Below are 18,563 nucleotides of genomic sequence, written 5' to 3'. Positions count from 1 at the left end.
TACACACTAACTAACGTTAAAAAAGTGAAATCACAATCAACCACCCCTTTAAATCCCAAGTGAGCCAAAGGAAAGTGCAGAAAGGAACCCAAAGGATGAAACAATGACTGTTTTGGCGATAAACCATGATAAAAATCCCGATGGTTAGTATTACCGTTTCACACATTTACCATATTCGATTATTGCGATTTGAAAAACTCGCCGTAAATACTGCTCAACTTTAAACCTCATAAACACATTTCATTACACCAAATAATGTTCTTTTTAGCAGCATCATATGACCCCTTTAAGCAAATTTAGTCTCAACACTTCAGATAATAAGGTAGCCTATGTAGAACTGTTTATGGAGCAGATAAAATGCCTAAAATGTATTATTTTTCTTAATGATTTAAAGGCAGAAATGTGAGGTTTATCATTTCATAACACCTTTTTTTTTACTTTATTTGAATATTTAGTAGCCTAAATGTTAATGTATAACATGTTATTCACCCAACCAATAATTTTTGTTTGCTTCAAATTTTAATGTTATTATTTTAATGTTTATGCAAACAAAAAGTGCATAATTTTGCACATTTTTATTTTTTTTTTGGTTTTTGATATAAAACTTGGTGATTTCACTGTATGTGAGTACTTTTTGAACACTTCCAGCACATGATACTGTGATAATATTGATAAACATTATCATTTTGGTCACTATAATAGCACACTCTTAAAAATAAAGGTGCTTCAAAAGGTTCTTCACAGCGACCTTCTTTAGCCACAAAGAACCTTTTGTGAAACAGAAAGGTTCTTCAGATGTTAAAGGTACTTTATGGAACCATTTAGACAAAAAGGTTCTTCTATGGCATCGTGAAGCACCTTTATTTTTAAGAATGTAATATGAAGTTTCAACTTGACAGGTGACAGAAATGGAGAAAAAAAAACTTGGGAAAAACCAGACTCAGGTAGAACAGATCTCCTCAGCCCTAAGCAAACGACCATGGTGTGATACTGATCGGGGTGGGAAAGGAAGACTTGTAGTTTATCCAGCAGGCTGAAACATGAAGGTAGAGCTGACTTTTTTTGTTTAGTTTAGCCAGTAGAAGGAGTCACCACCATTCTGTGTTAAATCTTACCATACCTTCATATGATTGATTTTCTCTCCAAATTATTTGAACATGCAGGCTTAATTATTATTTACTGTATTTGCAGTGAATACCTTTGTATAGGAATTCCCTTTAGAAAATATTTTGGTTTTGCACTATATATATATTACAATTCAAACCATTGTCTATTACAACAGACATAAATATAGACATAAAACATTTTTTTATTAGAAATGCAGCTCTCCAATATGATATTATGAATTGTCTGACTAATATCACCACTTAGCTTCACTTAAAAACAGTGAAATTTTTATTGATGTAGTTAGTTATGCCACACTTCCTGTGTTACAGGCTGCAGTGCCATGTTCAAAGGTGATATTTAGCAATATCACTCCAACAATACTTCCTAGGTTGCCTCATGACAAGTGGGAAGTGCTATTCACTAAAACAAACACTGTATCTGAACTGGATAAACATATTGTGCAAGTTCTACAATGAATATATTTCACTGACCGGCAGTAGGTTGGGTTAACAGTGATTGGGTGTGTCTGAGAGTGCTAGAACTGACACATTTCTCCTAAATAATTTGGAAAAGAGAAGGACCTGAACTGAGGCAAGATTTGTGAGATTTCACTACATTTATCATTACTGAGCTTTCACTGCTAATAAGTAAAATGCAGTGTAAATAAATTAATAAAATTAATGAATATTATTTTCCAATATAACATGTTAATATTACATGTAAATATTAAGAAACATATTGTAGGCTACTAGTGCCTTTTATTGCTGGAACATGTGATTGTTATTCTAAAATATATTAACGTGCAGTTTTCAACTGTATTTTACATGATTACATCACTTAACAAATAGCCTGTAACTTTTAAACTGTTACAAATCTCTTCTGAATAGTCATTTATTAGCCTACCTGTTATTACAGACTAACATGCATCTGATGAAGTGGGGAACAGTAGATAACGGTAGTTGAGCAGCGATGTACTCTTTCTGCCAGGGGTCGTTTCAGCTTCAACGGTTCTTTAGTGAGAGACATATTTACGTAATTACGTATTCCCTAAAATTACCTCAACAAGTTGCGTGTTTTAAGGGGTCATATGATTATTTTCCACATACTGTACATGATTGTTTCTCCTCTATGCCCCGCCTTTCTGAAACGCATCGATTTTTACAAAGCTCATCGGTCTGAAAAGCGAGGTGTGCTGTGATTGGCCAGCTATCCAGTGCGTTGTGATTGGCCGAATACCTCAAGCGTGTGACAGAAATGTTACGTCCCTTACCATATTATCATGCCGTCAGGCCGGAGCGACCAGACAAAAACATTAAAACCCATTATAAACGAGGCATTTGTTGCATCCAGTGGGGACATAATTACGGATTATAATGATATAGTCATGATACTGTCTTTTTACACGTTGCATCGTGCCGCGTAAACATAAAACCATGTCTGCATTTGTGATCTGAGAAATGACAAACAACAAGCGCTACTCTACACTGTTCAAAACTGGCGTTTGAATATAAAAAACGTACTTACAGTCTGTGAGTCAGAACAGCCGGCATTGTAGTCTACTCTCCCAGGATCAGGAAACAGTCCTCCATTAAATGTGCTGCACACATCTGAATATTTGGGTTGAACTGTTCTGGAACAGTGTTGTAAATACAACTTGACAACTTATGACACAAAATAGCATACGCTGCTTGCGTTCAGTCGTCATTCTCCAAAATGGCGCTACAGTGATGCGGAGAGACACAGAGGAGACGAATTGTTGAATAAAGTCGTTATTTTTGTTTTCTTCGCGTATAAAAAGTATTCTCGTCGCTTCATAACGTTACGGTTGAACCACTGATGGCAGATGGACTATTCTGACGAACGATGTCTTTCATACTTTTCTGGACCTTGACAGTGTAATTTACTTGGCAGTCAATGGGACAGTCACAAGCCTCCCGGTTTTCATCCAAAATATCTTAAATTGTGTTCCGAAGACGAACAAAGCTTTTAGGGGTTTGGAACGACATGGGGGTAAGTGATTAATGACAAAATTTTCATTTTGGGGTGGAGTATCCCTTTAACATTTAAGACATTAAGATACACCTAAATAAGGCATTACATTATGAAACACTGTAGGAGTTCATATTCACTACATAGAATAATCTTCAGTGACTTTATAAAAAAATCCTAGTTCTCCTTGCTCTGGCCAAATTCCAAAAATATATGAACAAGGATATCACACCCATTTTTACACATGTTTTTATGATTTATCACAAATCTAGTCTAGTCCCACCAGATTTAATATACTCTTCACAATATTTCAACACTCAAACAGTATTCAAACAAGTCAAAGTCAAACATTTGGCTGGCATTAAATGAAAAAAGCACCAGAGAACGGATTAAACATTGACAACATATTGTGCAAGATATGAAATATAGGTTATGAATATATAAACCTTTTAGGTGTGTCTGAGAGCTTAGTTTATAGGACTGACACATCTCAGCAAACTAATTCAGAAAGGACAAGGATCTAAAACAATCTTACTTTTCAATAAGGATTCAACATTTGTAATAGTAATTTTAAAAAACAGACAGGTGCTCTTTGTTGTTTCGTTTGAGTCAGTTATTCTCAGCTAAATAGTGCAATTTATGACATTTACATTTTATTAAATATATTATAGCCAATGGATGTGGAATGTAAACTAAACTTTAATCAATTAAAAAAAACTTCACAGTTGGTTCACAGAATGGTTCATATTGAAAAGACACTAGTTTTCTCTGCATGCTGACTGGATGGTCACAGGCTTTTCCACGTCATGATGTCATCAGAGAGAAGGAAGCAATCAAAGATGCTGACAAAATAGAGAGAGAAAGACAAGATGTTATACCGAGTGTAAGTGCCTCATATGTCTGTGCTGATGTATGCTGTTTGTTTTCCTACTTCATACATCTGAAAAATATTAATCTTTTAAGCTGTACTGTAAACTGCTGTAAACTGCATCTTTAACTGTTTCAGGTTACACACAAAGTTACTATGACATTTAATTAAAAGAATTACAATTTCTTTTTTTTTTCTTTAAAGGTCAATGATTTTACTCCACCTGTGTGTTGTGTCTTAAATGTGAGTTCAGATTGTTGTTCATGTGGAATCTTGGAAGTGACTTATATCAATGACAGATGTTGGCACAGGAATCGACCACACCAAAGTTTTTACCAATGGCCTTGTGGGTTCTGGCAAGATAAGACAATATAATGGTCTAGATGAAAATGGTTACAATGCGACCCTTCTGTATTGTTCCAGCACCTGCTGCTATGAAGAAGTGGAGGTTCTTGTGGTGGACACAAGTCAGGACACATAAGCAGGTGTCCTCTTGTTATGAAACGTGTTATGACGACATTCAAGCCAGTGACTGTAAAAACCCACATCCAGTAGCTCCATCACAACCATCTCTCTGTGGTCAAGTTTAATACTGATGGCACTTAAATCTATGCTTCTCTAAGATGGATGTGCATTTTACGTCCACTCACTTCATTCTGTACACATGTAATTATAAATGTACAATAGAAATGTACTGTACATAAAAATGCATTTCAACGATGCATTTTTAATGCATTTAAAGCACTTGATGTCAGTATTAAATCAATGACTCTGTGTATTCATGGTACATGAAAATGTTGCTTGCCTGTACTTTTTTGTTTATTGTTATTTCTTCTGCATTCATGTGGTTGCTATACGTTGCTGTATCATTAGAGAATAAAGTCAGTTGTGAAAGTAGCAGTATGTATTTGTTTATTCTGACTGTTTATTCTAACTTTTATTCGACTTCATAAACTGCTAAATAACCCAAACTATTTTGTTACGCAGAATACGGGGCCTGGTTGCCACAAAACCATTAGTTTGTTTTTGTGTTATAGCGCCACCAAATGGCCAATCCCATCTACTTGTTCTATGTGTCCTCAGATTGATAGTTTGAAGAGTTTCACATGAATGGAATCTTATATTTTTATATTAATTATCATACACAATTATTTATGGATAAAAAGAGTGAGAAGTGTGAAGTATAAAAAGCAGAAATGCAACAGTTTGGCTTCAAAGGTCTTAACTGCACACTAAGTGCCCTTTTAAACTCAGGTGGTAAATTGGTATTATAATTTTACACTTCATCCTCGACCAAACCACACGTCTTGCCACTTACCACTATTATTCAACCACAGTTTTCCACATACGTTGGCATTGTTATAAGTCAAATAATAAATGATAGTTTTCTATCTATGATTTAATTACCTTGATAGTCATATAAACAAATGCAAAGAACCAGCCTGATTTATTGGTTATAAATAGAGTTATCTTAAAAAAATACATAACATAACTTATCTTGAAATAGCTTAAAAGAGTCAAACATATTTTCATTTATTTTTATTCAGCAGTAGCAAACCTTGCCCGATCAACATGATCTTAATAAATAGTTAATTCTGGCAAGGTTTATCTAAAGCAAGTGCATGGTCACTAAGTTCATTTAGAGAGATCTAACTTATGTGATAAGGATGTGACACAATTTGTTTGTCCTATATATATTAAAATGTCAGGGTGATGCAAATTTACTGACATCATAAAAAAGGAAAATTTCTTTCTTAAAATAATGAAGGTCTTCCACATTTGATTACCGATTGCTTTTAAATTCAACTCATCAGTTCTAAAATGTTCAAAAAACTCTAAATGTGAATTCAAAGGACATAGTGACAGACAATAAAACTGTAACATTCCTCAAGAAAATTCCTTCACATTTAACGCATTAAGATAAATATTACATTATAAAACACTAGTTAATCACTAATAAAATAATCTTCTTCGAATTCATAAGAAGACCAGTTCTACTAGCTGACAATCAGCGCAATTATGCTGAGTCTATTTGTCGGTTATGACACACTAGGTCTGCAGTTCAAACTTGATTTTGATCAATTGCATCTAGCAATAATGAACCAGTGGTAATTTGCAATTATTAGAAGCTATTTTTATCTAATATAATCCCCAGATTTAGTAACCTAAACTAAACTTTAGGGTTATATTATTTAACATCACTGAACTGAAGGTCCTAATGCATTTAGCTGGGTTCAGTGATGTTCATTTATTTAATGTTTATTTCTTATAGATGTACTTAGCATTATCCACTTTAATGATACTATACAGACTGGAAGGCATTAAATATCAAAAGCACCAGAGAAAGGGCTATTCATTGGCATTATCATAGAGTCTGAATGGGTTAAACATTAACAACAAATTCAATTTTGTTTTGAAAATTCAGTATTGTGCCATTTCTATTTACCAAATGTAACATTGTAAATTTGTGTGAGTGTGTCAGAGACAGGACTGAAATATCTCAACAAAATAATTCAGATAGAACAGATACCTGCTACCTGAGATTTCACTACTTTCCACTGGAAGTTTCATCACTTATAACAGGAAGTAAAAATAATCAACAATTATTTTTACTTAAGTAATGCAATACAACTTGATGACTTGTGTGCAACTCTATTTTTTATATATATCCTAAAGGCCTATATTTTATTTGATAACTTCACTTAAGGCCTGAAATCACCAATGAAATAGAAAATAATTTTTATAAACATGTATTAAGTCAAAGATGTCTTCTGAACAGTGATTTATAAAAATATCTAAAACAAGCTAAATTAACTTGAATTGAAAACAGCACTAAGACTTTTTTCAGAAGTTTTCAGAAAAATATCTTGAATTATTAAATTATTGAATTCAATTATTTCAATTCATTCATTTTAAAGTGGCTGAAAGTGACATGACATGTGGCCAAGTATGGTGTCCCATACTCGGGATCTGTGCTCTGCATTTAACCCATCCAAGTGCGAACTCACAGCAGTGAGTAGGGAACAAACACACAAACAGTGGGCAGCCATTTTTGCTGTGGCGCCTGGGGAGCAGTTGGGGGTTGGGTCTCTTGCTCAAGGGTCTCACCTCAGTCGTGGTGTTGAGGGTGGAAGAGAGCACTGGTCATTCATTTTTGTTAGTTATATATAAAAGATTAAAATGTTATACTGTTAAAGTTACAATATACTGTTCAAGAAAATGAATTGTTGCAGTGCAGAAAAAGGTCTTAAAAGAGGAACAGAACAGCCTTTTTAGAGTTGGCTACATAAAATATAAACATACATGTGGAATGTTTTAATGGAAATTAATTCTCCTACAAAAAAAAAAAAGCATTAACTTTAACCATTCTATGTATGGATGTACAGTCATGGCCCAAAGTTTTGGCAGTGACAAATTTTGTGTTTTGCAAAGTTTGCTGCTTCAGTATTTGTAGATTTTTCCACGTTTCTATGGTATACTGAAAAACAATGATAAGCATATCATAAGTTTTAAAGGCTTTTATTGGCAAAACAAAATATGAGTCAGGATTTACAGTGTTGACCCTTGTTCTTCATAACCTCTGCAATTCACTCTGGCATGCTGGATATTAACTTCTGGGCCAAATCCTGACTGATGAAGATCCATTCTTCCCTTATTAGTTCTCAGAGTTTATCACAATTTGTGGGCTTCTGCTTGTCCACTCACCTTTTGAGGACTGACCACAGGTTCTCTAGGATTGAGATCCGTGGAGTTGTCTGGCCATGGATCCAAAATTTCAATGTAATGATCTTCGAGGTCCAATCCTTGCACTTCCTGCAGAATTTCAGTCGGTCCTTGACATTTTTCTTGGAGAGAGGTGGCTTCTTTGCTGCCCTTCTTGACACCAGGCCGTTGTCCTAAAGTCTTGGCCTCACTGTGTGTGCAGATGCTCTCACACCAACCTGCTGCCATTCCTGAGCAAGCTCTGCACTGCTGGTGACACGATTCCGTAGCTGACTCCTCAGGAGGAGACGGTCCTGGCACTTTCTTCACTGCAGTCGAACCCCTCTCCTTGAAGTTCTTGATGATCCAGTAAATGGTTCTTTCAGGTGCAATATTCTTTGTAGCAATTTCCTTGCATGTGAGGCCATTTTGATGCAAAGCGATGATGGCTGCACGCGTTTCTTTGGAGTTAACCATTGCTAACAAGAACACAATGATTGGACACAATTTATAGCAATCAGTCTGCTCTTACAATCTAATTAGTATAATAGTGATTTGACTGACTAGTACTCATTCACACTTTCACATGTGCTGCTGATATGATTAGTCAATTAATGTTAGCTGGTCATTTTGTGTCAGGATCAAGAAACAGTGAAATTAGTTTTGTTGTGAAAAGTTCATTTTTTGGCCAATGAAGCTTTTAGCAATTATTTCAAATGCATCTGATCACTCTACACAATAATGTAGAAACAATGTGAATGAACACAACAGCTTAAGCAGCAAACTTTGCAAAACACAAAATTTATGTCACTGCCAAAACTTTTGGCAATGACTGTCACTGTATATATGTATTTAATTATTTATTTAACTTTTCACAGTTGACCAGAATGGTTCAGATTGCAAAGACAGTCTTTCTCTGCAAGCTGACTGGATGGTCACAGGCTTTTCTACACCGTGATGATGTCATCAGAGAGAATGAAGCAATCAAAGATGCTGACATGGTAAAAAGAGAAAGACAAGATGTTATACTGAATGTAATTACAACTTCTGTTTGTTGTAGGTGTAATGTAAACAGTTGTAAAATGGGCAATTCAGCTTTTAATAGTCCAGTTACCTGCTATTAGTCTCTACAGCTTTACTTCTCCCAGTTTGATAGGCAGTTACTATGGCATTTAATTGAAAGAAATATCATTTATTTTATTTTCAGGTAACAGATTTTACTCCACCAATGTGTCGTGTGGTAAATGAGAGTTCAGATTGTCTTTTGTCATGTGGAAATACAATCTTGGAAGTGATTTATATTATGTCAGATGGCGACGGTTCAGGAATTGATCACACCCAAATTTATTCCGTGGGTCCAAGTTTGAGCAACTTAACTCTATATGATGGTCTAGATGAAAATGGCTACAATGCAACCCTTTTGCATTATTCTGGCATCTGCTGCCTTGAAGATTTGGAAGTTTCTTCAGTGGACAAGGCAGGAAACAAGGGGAAGTGTCCTGTTGTTGTAAAACGTGTTACAACCACAGCCAATCATTTCAAGACAATACATGTTTAAGTACAGTTAAAGTACTTGACGTCAATACTAAGTTAATGATTTGGTGTATTGAATGGTACATGAAAATATAATTGCAAGGTTCATCTAAAGCAAGTGCATGGTAACTACATTTTTACACAGATTTTTTTTTTTTACTTATGTGATAACGATGTGACACATGGAAAGGTGATGCAAATTTCCTGATAAAAGCTGGATTTAAGATAAAAGATTTAAGAGTTTATTGGTTTATTAATTCCTTTTAAATTCAACCTATAAGTTCTAATATGTTCAAAAAGTTGCAAATATGAATGCAAAGGACAGGGTGACAAACAATAAAGTTTTAATGTTCCTCAGGACAATTTATATTCATAAGAAGACCCAGTTCTCCCTGTTGACCTGAAACAGCACAAATATGCTGACTATCTCTCAGTTTTGACACACTAGGTATGAAGATCAAACTCAATTTTGGTAAAAACTTACAAAATATATTAGAATTCCAATTCAGTCCACATGACATCCACTAAAGATCACGCTTTCAACAACAATTTAGTGGTGAGTTTATCACTGGGTTCTCTGAATTAATACTGTAATATGAACCTTAGAATGAGAATAAACTGACACATGAAACATAAACACGTCAAGTTGATCTGAAACATCCATAACATAGATTTTACATGCCTTTTATTTAATAGATTGGTAAAGAAAAAGAAAAAAACTTTTGAAAATTTTAATTAAATGATTTAGAGAAGTCTGGTGTTGAGATATTTGCTCAAAAATGATTGAATTATTCCAATGGTAGCCGTCACAGTTAGGAATAACAGGGCACACAGCACCAAATAAAACCCTGGCAACCTAGAAACAAAGGCAAGAATAGGCTGTAATGTGTTATGACTTAACTTTACAGAATATAATGTCATATAAAAATATATATAATAACTTGTTTTGATTATCACCTTTTCTTGCTTTCACGGATATAGCCAGTAAAGTACATCTCTCTGCCCACAATATACAGAAGTCCTCCAAGAGCAGCAAGCACTGTGAAAAGGGAAAAATTATCTTTTTATAAGCTATATAATGGTTCCTTGTTTTTATTTGTCCACCATAAATATTGTATTACTATATCATTGTTATAGATATAATTAGCCTATAGAAGTATACCATGTAACATACCTTCATTGCAAAAGATGCCAGAGATCCACAATACCACCAAGAAAATGGAATATGACTCTATGCTATTCTGGCTAAAGAAATAGTGGAAGGACAATTTTTTAAAAATATTTTATGACTTGTTTGTACAGGTTTATTCAAGTTAGGATCACCTGTGATAATTTGCCAATCATACTAGATTTTTTTTGACATTATATGATTTTTCATGAATGAAAAGATTGAGAAGTGTGTGAAGATCTTACTGTGCACGAAATGTCCTTTCAAACTCAGGTGGTCCAGTAACAGTGGGTGGCATAATTTTATGTTTCATCCTTGACCACCCCACTCGTCTTGCCTGAAACACTAAAGAAATTCAACCATTATTATTATAATTATGATTTAAAGTGTAGTATTACTTTGATAATCATATAAACATTTATAGAACTTTTTTGATTTGTGACTTATTAGCTGAGTTATCTTGAAATAGCTCACTATGGCCCTAGAATCAAACATTATTTTAGTAACCTTTGACCTGATCTGATTTACACAATGTACTGGTTTTGGCAGGGGTTATGAAAAACAAGAGGTCATTATGTTCTACAGAGATTTGTCATTGACTTAGTGTTAAGATAACAAATCTTTTCAACATTTTAAAATGTATCAAAATTATCAATTTATCAAATGCAACACATTAGTTTAATTCTGATTAAATCCTGATGCCTTAAAAACTTTTTACGTTCAACAAACTATTGTTGATTTTTGTTGTTAATTATATACATCAAATAGTTCTTTAAAAAAGGATAAATATATTAAAGAAACGCAGAAACTGATCAAAATAACCTATAATTTAACATCAAGGACTGATCTCTCCAAAGACCCATACAGGCTACTGTAGCAAATGTAAAAAAAATAAAAAAAAACCTTGCTGAATTTAAGAACGACCTTTATAAGATTTTAAGAGTCTTCGATTTTTTTAAGATTGAACAGTCCAGTTTACTGTAGAAGTGCAGTGACTGAACGCTTGTAATTTTTGATGGAGCAAAAGATGAGCTGCTTACCCAGGTGGAGAGCAGACAGTATCGACACTGCTGCGAGGAGAACTGGCAGATCCGAAGTCATATTTGTGGTGATATGGTCCGATACAACTCCTTTTTAGACAACGTCTCGCCACAAAGTTGTGAAATTAGGTCTGTACATCCGCTTATACTGCACCTTCTGTTTTGGAGATCAGGAAGTACCGGTCTAAAGTTTACACGGGGTGTAACATATCATACTACGCATATCGGATCGCCAGCTATACCACTGTTCCAGTCTAATAACAGTACGAGTTGGGAATGACAACGAATTGCATTTATGTCTCGTGTGCTTTTGAACTAATTAAGGCCCCACAGTACTTCGATTCAACTAAATTTACAAATTTACAAACAAAATTTTCAAGCAGTCGCTCCTTTTAAAGTGCCTCAACAATCTTTAGTCTTAATCTGATTCGTTCGAATCAGTTCGCACATCGACCTGTCAGATTCAATTTTGTTTGGGAGTAGACTAAACAGTTTTTTGTTTTTGGTAACATATTTATAAACAACAACTTATATGATAAACAACTTTTTTTTAGAAAGGGTCGTGGTGACATTGTCAGAGTGTTTTAGCAGGGTTTCGTCCACATCGGTTAAAAAAATTTACGTTTGACAAAGATTAACTGAATCGAAAGCCATGAAAATCATTCGGTTACGTTATTTTTTCTCGGGTTTCCGACCCTAGTTTTGAAGAAGACTCAAATCATTTTTAACTAGTTGATAGAAGCGAATCGTCCAAATGAACCGATTCGCTAAAATGATTCGAACTTTCCTACACTGGAGCACAGCGCTCTGGTGTACTTGTGTGTAACTGGAAATCTGTGATGGGCGTTCAGCGCTGATGATGTCAGACTGTGCGCCGGGAACTGTCATTTCTGCCCTGCTGAAGCTTCCGCGACAGGCATATACAGAAGCAAAATATTATCCCTCTAATAAACAACAGAGGAAGCGCAATCATGGACAGCGATGATGACAATATGGAAGAAGTGGTGGAAGGTACGACGAGCACATTCACAAACGTTGCGTGAATTTGTTTTTGTTGTCTTCTCGGGTGTCAGGCTGAACTGTTATGCAGTCTCATTCCGCCAAGGATTAGCCTACCGACAGCTTTCCTCAAGCTGTCAAGCACCAAAGCCTGTAAACTTGGGACTGTTTAAATCCTCCAGATGACAGCGAATGTTATTTCGGCTTTAGACTACAATTCTACAATCCTGTCTAAAGTCCCATTAACTGAGATAGACAGTATACAAACTGGAAGAATAAACGTAGTTAGACTAATTGATTTCTCTTGACAGATCTTTCATTTTATTACATTCTCTGACACTTTGTACTATATAATCTTTTTGGGAGTCTGTAAATATCCTATACAGGTGCATCTCAATAAATTAGAATGTCGTGGAAAAGTTCATTTATTTCAGTAATTCAACTCAAATTGTGAAACTCGTGTATTAAATAAATTCAGTGCACACAGACTGAAGTAGTTTAAGTCTTTGGTTCTTTTAATTGTGATGATTTTGGCTCACATTTAACAAAAACCCACCAATTCACTATCTCAACAAATTAGAATATGGTGACATGCCAATCAGCTAATCAACTCAAAACACCTGCAAAGGTTTCCTGAGCCTTCGAAATGGTCTCTCAGTTTGGTTCGCTAGGCTACACAATCATGGGGAAGACTGCTGATCTGACAGTTGTCCATAACATTTTATATTTAATTCTAAAATGGACTGGGAGCCAATTTAAAGAAACTAACACAGGGGTAATTGATTCATATTTCTTTACCTTTTTTAGTAACCTCGCCGCAGCATTTTGTACTGATTGTAGTCGAGACAAAGATGTGGCGGTGATGCCAGAATACAAAGAATTACAGAAATCCAGCCGTGATAGAATAAAGGCATGGATTACTCTTTCAGAGTCTGAGTTTGTTAAGAACGGTTTAACTTTGGCTAATAAACGCAAATTATAAAAACCAGCCCGAACCACTGAGTTAATTTGCTTATCTAATTTTAGGTTATTATCAATTAGGAAGCCTAAATCCCTTACTGTTTTTTTCAAATACGGTGCCAGAGTAGCCAGACTCAGTAGAAACTCACCAGACCTGAACCTTATTGTCAAGAGGAAAATGAGAAACAAGAGACCAAAAAATGCAGATGAGCTGAAGGCCACTGTCAAAGAAACTTGGGCTTCCATACCACCTCAACAGTGCCACAAACTGATCACCTCCATGCCACGCCGAATTGAGGCAGTAATTAAAGCAAAAGGAGCCCCTACCAAGTATTGAGTACATGTACAGTAAATGAACATACTTTCCAGAAGGCCAACAATTCACTAAAAATGTTTTTTTTTATTGGTCTTATGAAGTATTCTAATTTGTTGAGATGGTCAATTGGTGGGTTTTTGTTAAATGTGAGCCAAAATCATCACAATTAAAAGAACCAAAGACTTAAACTACTTCAGTCTGTGTGCATTGAATTTATTTAATACACGAGTTTCACAATTTGAGTTGAATTACTGAAATAAATTAACTTTTCCATGACATTCTAATTTATTGAGATGCACCTGTATATGTTAGATTTGTAATCGGAGTGTTGTTGAAGCCACGTGGTTAAAAAGTTGCAAGTTCAGCTTTAAAGCTTGATTCAAAACTGCAGATGCACGTAGTTCTCAGCTCTGGACTATCACCATTAAACCCAGAACCTCCATTAATTAGTGTACAACTATTACTTTGTATTAAAAGTTTTCGCTAAATGTCAAGTATCTAACTGAGCTGATTTTATCAACCTGGTCCATTAAAATTAGATTTATTGTTGGGTATCGAGTGCAATACTTATTCATCAGTATATTACTTGGCTTATCTCTGATTAGGACCACTGGATGAGGATGACCAGCCTCATGGCTTCTGCACTGTGACCTACTCCTCCAGCGACAGATTTGAGGGACACTTTGTTCATGGGGAGAAAAATGGAAAAGGAAAATTCTTCTTTTTTGATGGCAGGTTTGAGACTTTATGTTGGCACCATTGATAAGTCTATTATTGATTTCCAGAATATTAGTCACTGTTGATTAAACTCTGAGATTTCATCATTTAAATCATGACAACTCTTAAGACAGGGTTATCGTTTTATTCATATGAATGGATTGCAAGTAGGATTGGTCTTGTCGGACGAGATTTGCTACGCTGCTGCTACTGCTGACATTAGTGAAAGGTTACTGTTGAAACATGTTTAGAATTATAGGGATTAGGATACAAGTCAAGTCAAAGGCATTAGCATGACAGTGATGTGGTCTGAGGCACCGAGGTGGGGGAGGGGGAGGGCCTTGTAAGCTCCTCTCTGGGTGGTGTAAACAAAGTCTAGAATGTTGTTTCCCCGAGTTGGAAAGTCTATGTGTTGGTGTATTTTTGGGAACACACTCTTTAAGTCTGCGTGGTTGAAATCCCCAGCCAAGATGAGAAAAGCATCGGGGTGGGCTGTCTGCTGCTCACTGATGTGCTGGTACAGTTCATTTAGTGCCTCGCTCCTGTTGTTGTTGTTGGAGCTGGGAGGGATGTATACAGCAACGAGCAGTATGGCTACATGCTGTATACATGCTGTTGCAAGGTAAACTACAGAAAACCCCTGTAGCAGATCTAGACATGTGGTGCTGGGGAGGAGGAGGGATAATGAAAATTCCCACGGCCCACAGTACTGATCTGTACCAGGTCGAGATGGAAATAAATAAGACATAGATGGGAAAGTGAGATTGATTGACTGCGCTGCCATTTTAGGTGTACCAATCAGCTGCTCAGAAGAATTTTATGATGGAACTATGTATATAATTTAGAATAATATCACTGCACCATCGCCAGCAGTCGTAAATGTAATTAACTTGCTTATTTTCCTTCTCCCCAATTTATTTGCTTCTTTAGGGTCCTATTTTTTATACTCTTACATACTAAAAAGCTCATTTGGATTATTTTGATTATAGCAGATAAAGGTAATTATATTTCACCCAAATATCACCTGTTTTTTTTCCTTTATAGTACGCTGGAGGGTTTCTATGTGGATGATGCTTTGCAGGGCCAGGGCATTTATACTTACGAGGATGGGGGAGCATTACATGGGACTTATGTAGACGGCGAGCTCAATGGACCTGCTCAAGAGTTCAATCCAGAAGGTCAGCTGGTCTTCAGAGGCCAGTACAAGGACAACATTCACTATGGCATGTGCTGGATCTACTACCCGGTGTGTTTTGCCCAGCATCAAGCACTTTAAATCACAAGTTAAATTCTATCAACAGCAGTTTAATTATTGAACTTTAATCATGGACAGTCTATTGAAAAGTTCCAGGTTTATGTGTATGTAAGTTTTCTTTTTTTCTCTGCCATCTAAAGGATGGCGCCTGCGTGGTTGGGGAAGTGAATGAAGATGGAGAGATGACTGGAAAGTCTGTGGCTTATGTTTATCCTGATGGGCGTACGGCTCTGTATGGCTCCTTTGTTGATGGAGAACTGATTGAGGCCCGACTTGCCACTCTTACCACCCAAGAGAACGGCCGACCACACTTCACTGTTGATCCAGATAGTTAGTTTATGTTTAGATTTATTTTTCCGTTTTATTTACAAGACTTAATTTAAAGCAATTTAAAAGACCCAAATCTGATCAGTAAATGTTTCTTGCTATAAAACTTGTTCTAGGTTAATCTTTCTGTTTTTTTTAAATCTCTTGTCGGTCCTGTTTACTGCTACGATAAATCCACCTCGTCATGTATCGCTGGTCATAAACTGTTGCCTGACCCCTACGAAAGTCAACGGTTGGTGCAAGCTGTGATCCACCATGTAAACCTCAATCTATCAAATCTCGTTTTGAACAGAAAACGTATATTTGTTTTTTCCAGTGACAGATTGTCTTGTCATTACATTGGGGAGATTCTGTTGGTTCTCAAGGCTTAATACGGTATTTATCATGTCATCATTTTGTTGATTCAAGCTGAAAGGTGGTTTTCTTTATGTTTAACAGTGTGTATGTTGGACAGTCACTTATTTCCGGAGCTGGAGAAGGGCTATTTGCAAAAACTGAGGCTGAGGCTAACACAGTGATGGCTTTTTATAATGGTGTCCGCATTACACATACAGAGGTTTGTCTGTTTGCATTTTACATTATTCAAGGCCAGAATGTAATGCTTTTTTAATTTTTTAAGGATGCATGGTGTACTAAATTAGTTTTTTAAAATCTGTTTGTATTTAATTTAACAGGTGGACAGTCGTGACTGGTCCCTGAACGGGAACACTATTTCATTGGACGAGGACACTGTGATTGATGTTCCGGAACCTTTCAATCTGACGGAGAATTATTGTGCATCTCTAGGTCACAAGCCCAATCACTCCTTCACTCCCAATTGCAAATATGATCCGTGAGTGTGAATGTATAATTTAGAAATATACAGAGGCATAGTGCTTTTGTTTCATAGTACCATTTTGTTGGATATTTCAAAATAAACAAATCTTATTGTTGGACAATAATGGGTGCGAATTACACAGTGACCGGGGGGTCAGAGCACTGGCGGGGGTGGGTACATTAAGTAATTAATCACTTAATGTACCAATTAATCAAATTAATCTCAAATTAATGAGATTAATTAATTAACATTCACATCATGTGCCGATTAAAGATAAAGTTATTACTAAAGATAATAGTTATCATTGTGTTCATTTAGAAAAAAAAACACTGAATAGACATAACAGAAAAGTAGCTGAAATATAAGTAGCTTTAGATAGAAATATTTTAATTCAACATACAAAAATACAAATAAATAGTGAAATATAATTTTTTTTTAAAAGGTGCAATGTGTAATATTTACATCGATCTATTGACAGAAATGCAATATAACATACATAACTATGTTTTCAGAGGTGTATAAAGACCTTACTTAATGAACCGTTATGTTTTTATTACCTTAGATTGAGCAATTTATATCTACATACACCGCAGGTCCCCTTACATGGAAGTCGCCACCATGTTTCTACAGTAGCCCTAAACGGACAAACTGCTCTATACAGCGCGTTTCGTCACTTTGTTGTTCTTGCGAATAAAACACTGACACAATGATGAACAAGTACATTAATATTCGCAATAAAATCGATTTATTAAATAATTAAGTAAATATAATTCCTTAATTTACCTTTGTAAAGAAATCTCATTGCTCTCTGCTGTCTTTACCGACGACATCTTAGTCCTGTATCGGCCACCGTAGCTTCTCTAAAGGGAGGGGTGAGCGGGGGACTGAGCCGTTGGTTGCAATTCGCAACCTCACCGCTAGATGCCGTTAAAATTTACACACTGCACCTTTAAGTCAGTGAGTCATTCAATCATTCATTCAGTCGATTCGTTCAAACAGCTGATTCATTCAGAAACGAAGCAAGTGGCCGCCTTTATGAATGGTTCACTGAATCATTGATTCATTCGATTCGTTTAAAAACGTGGATTCATTAATTAAACACCGCTGTGTGTTGAGCAAAGACGCACAACAGTTCTCCTAGGGCTTTATTTTCATTAGTGAAATTACTGACAATATGTCTAAAACGTAATTATTCACACCGTTACCATATCTTCATTTTTAGTAAAAACTGTTATGTAACCTATTTTTGTATTTCTACCAGCCAATGATGATTCTGAAAGAAAACACGCAGTGTTTGTTATAGTAGCACATGCAGCTTTCACGCGCATCTGATGGACAGAACCGCACGCTTATTTCAGCCAGCTGTGCTGTTAATGTTATTGTTATTTTAGCAAATAGTTTGCTCCATAAATTCAGTTCAACACCATTAAGTTGAAGAGGGTAACATTTATCACTCGACTGAATCTACACATGCATTTTAGGTGTTCTTGCTCCGTCCAAGCAATAAATGCATGTCTTTGAATGAGCGCTGTAGCGTATTCTTCAACCACTCAGGTACTGTCAATACGACCCATTTCAGGGGCTGCCAAAATGATATTTTAAAATCAGCCAGGTCTATAGAAATGCATATTAATATTTACAAGTAAATCTCCATATAATGCGTATTAATATTTACAAGTAAATCTCCATATTGCGCGTAGGCTAGTCTTTCTATCTGACACCCCCTACATCTAGTTTTGACGTCCATCAGGGGGGGAGCAAGCCT

The 18,563-nt window shown here is 35.8% G+C and overlaps 2 protein-coding genes across 2 annotated transcripts in view; one reads left to right on the top strand and one right to left on the bottom strand.

Moving 5' to 3' along the window:
* Window positions 1-9,526: 9,526 nt before the first annotated feature.
* LOC107676517 (microsomal glutathione S-transferase 2-like) lies at window positions 9,527-11,770 on the bottom strand. The gene is made up of 5 exons (XM_016471073.1): window positions 11,408-11,770; window positions 10,613-10,712; window positions 10,374-10,444; window positions 10,157-10,238; window positions 9,527-10,055 (listed from the first exon to the last, which is right to left on the bottom strand). Exons 1-5 carry the CDS (start codon window positions 11,466-11,468, stop codon window positions 9,944-9,946), a joined length of 426 nt encoding a protein of 141 aa, XP_016326559.1. The 5' UTR covers window positions 11,469-11,770; the 3' UTR covers window positions 9,527-9,943.
* A 494-nt stretch (window positions 11,771-12,264) lies between these two features.
* LOC107676520 (histone-lysine N-methyltransferase SETD7-like) overlaps window positions 12,265-18,563 on the top strand; it is a 7,463-nt gene continuing 1,164 nt past the window's right edge. Inside the window, 7 exon segments of the mRNA XM_016471075.1 lie at window positions 12,265-12,418; window positions 14,288-14,417; window positions 15,444-15,645; window positions 15,795-15,984; window positions 16,132-16,213; window positions 16,420-16,537; window positions 16,656-16,813. Coding sequence (XP_016326561.1) covers window positions 12,379-12,418; window positions 14,288-14,417; window positions 15,444-15,645; window positions 15,795-15,984; window positions 16,132-16,213; window positions 16,420-16,537; window positions 16,656-16,813 — 920 coding nt within the window. The 5' untranslated portion in view covers window positions 12,265-12,378.

This window comes from Sinocyclocheilus anshuiensis, unplaced genomic scaffold (genome assembly GCF_001515605.1).
Source record: "Sinocyclocheilus anshuiensis isolate Anshui unplaced genomic scaffold, SAMN03320099.WGS_v1.1 scaffold64, whole genome shotgun sequence".
Classification (NCBI taxonomy): Eukaryota; Metazoa; Chordata; class Actinopteri; order Cypriniformes; family Cyprinidae; genus Sinocyclocheilus; species Sinocyclocheilus anshuiensis.
The sequence above is the reverse complement of the archived record's forward strand: the minus strand, read 5'-3'. Positions and strand labels throughout refer to the sequence as shown.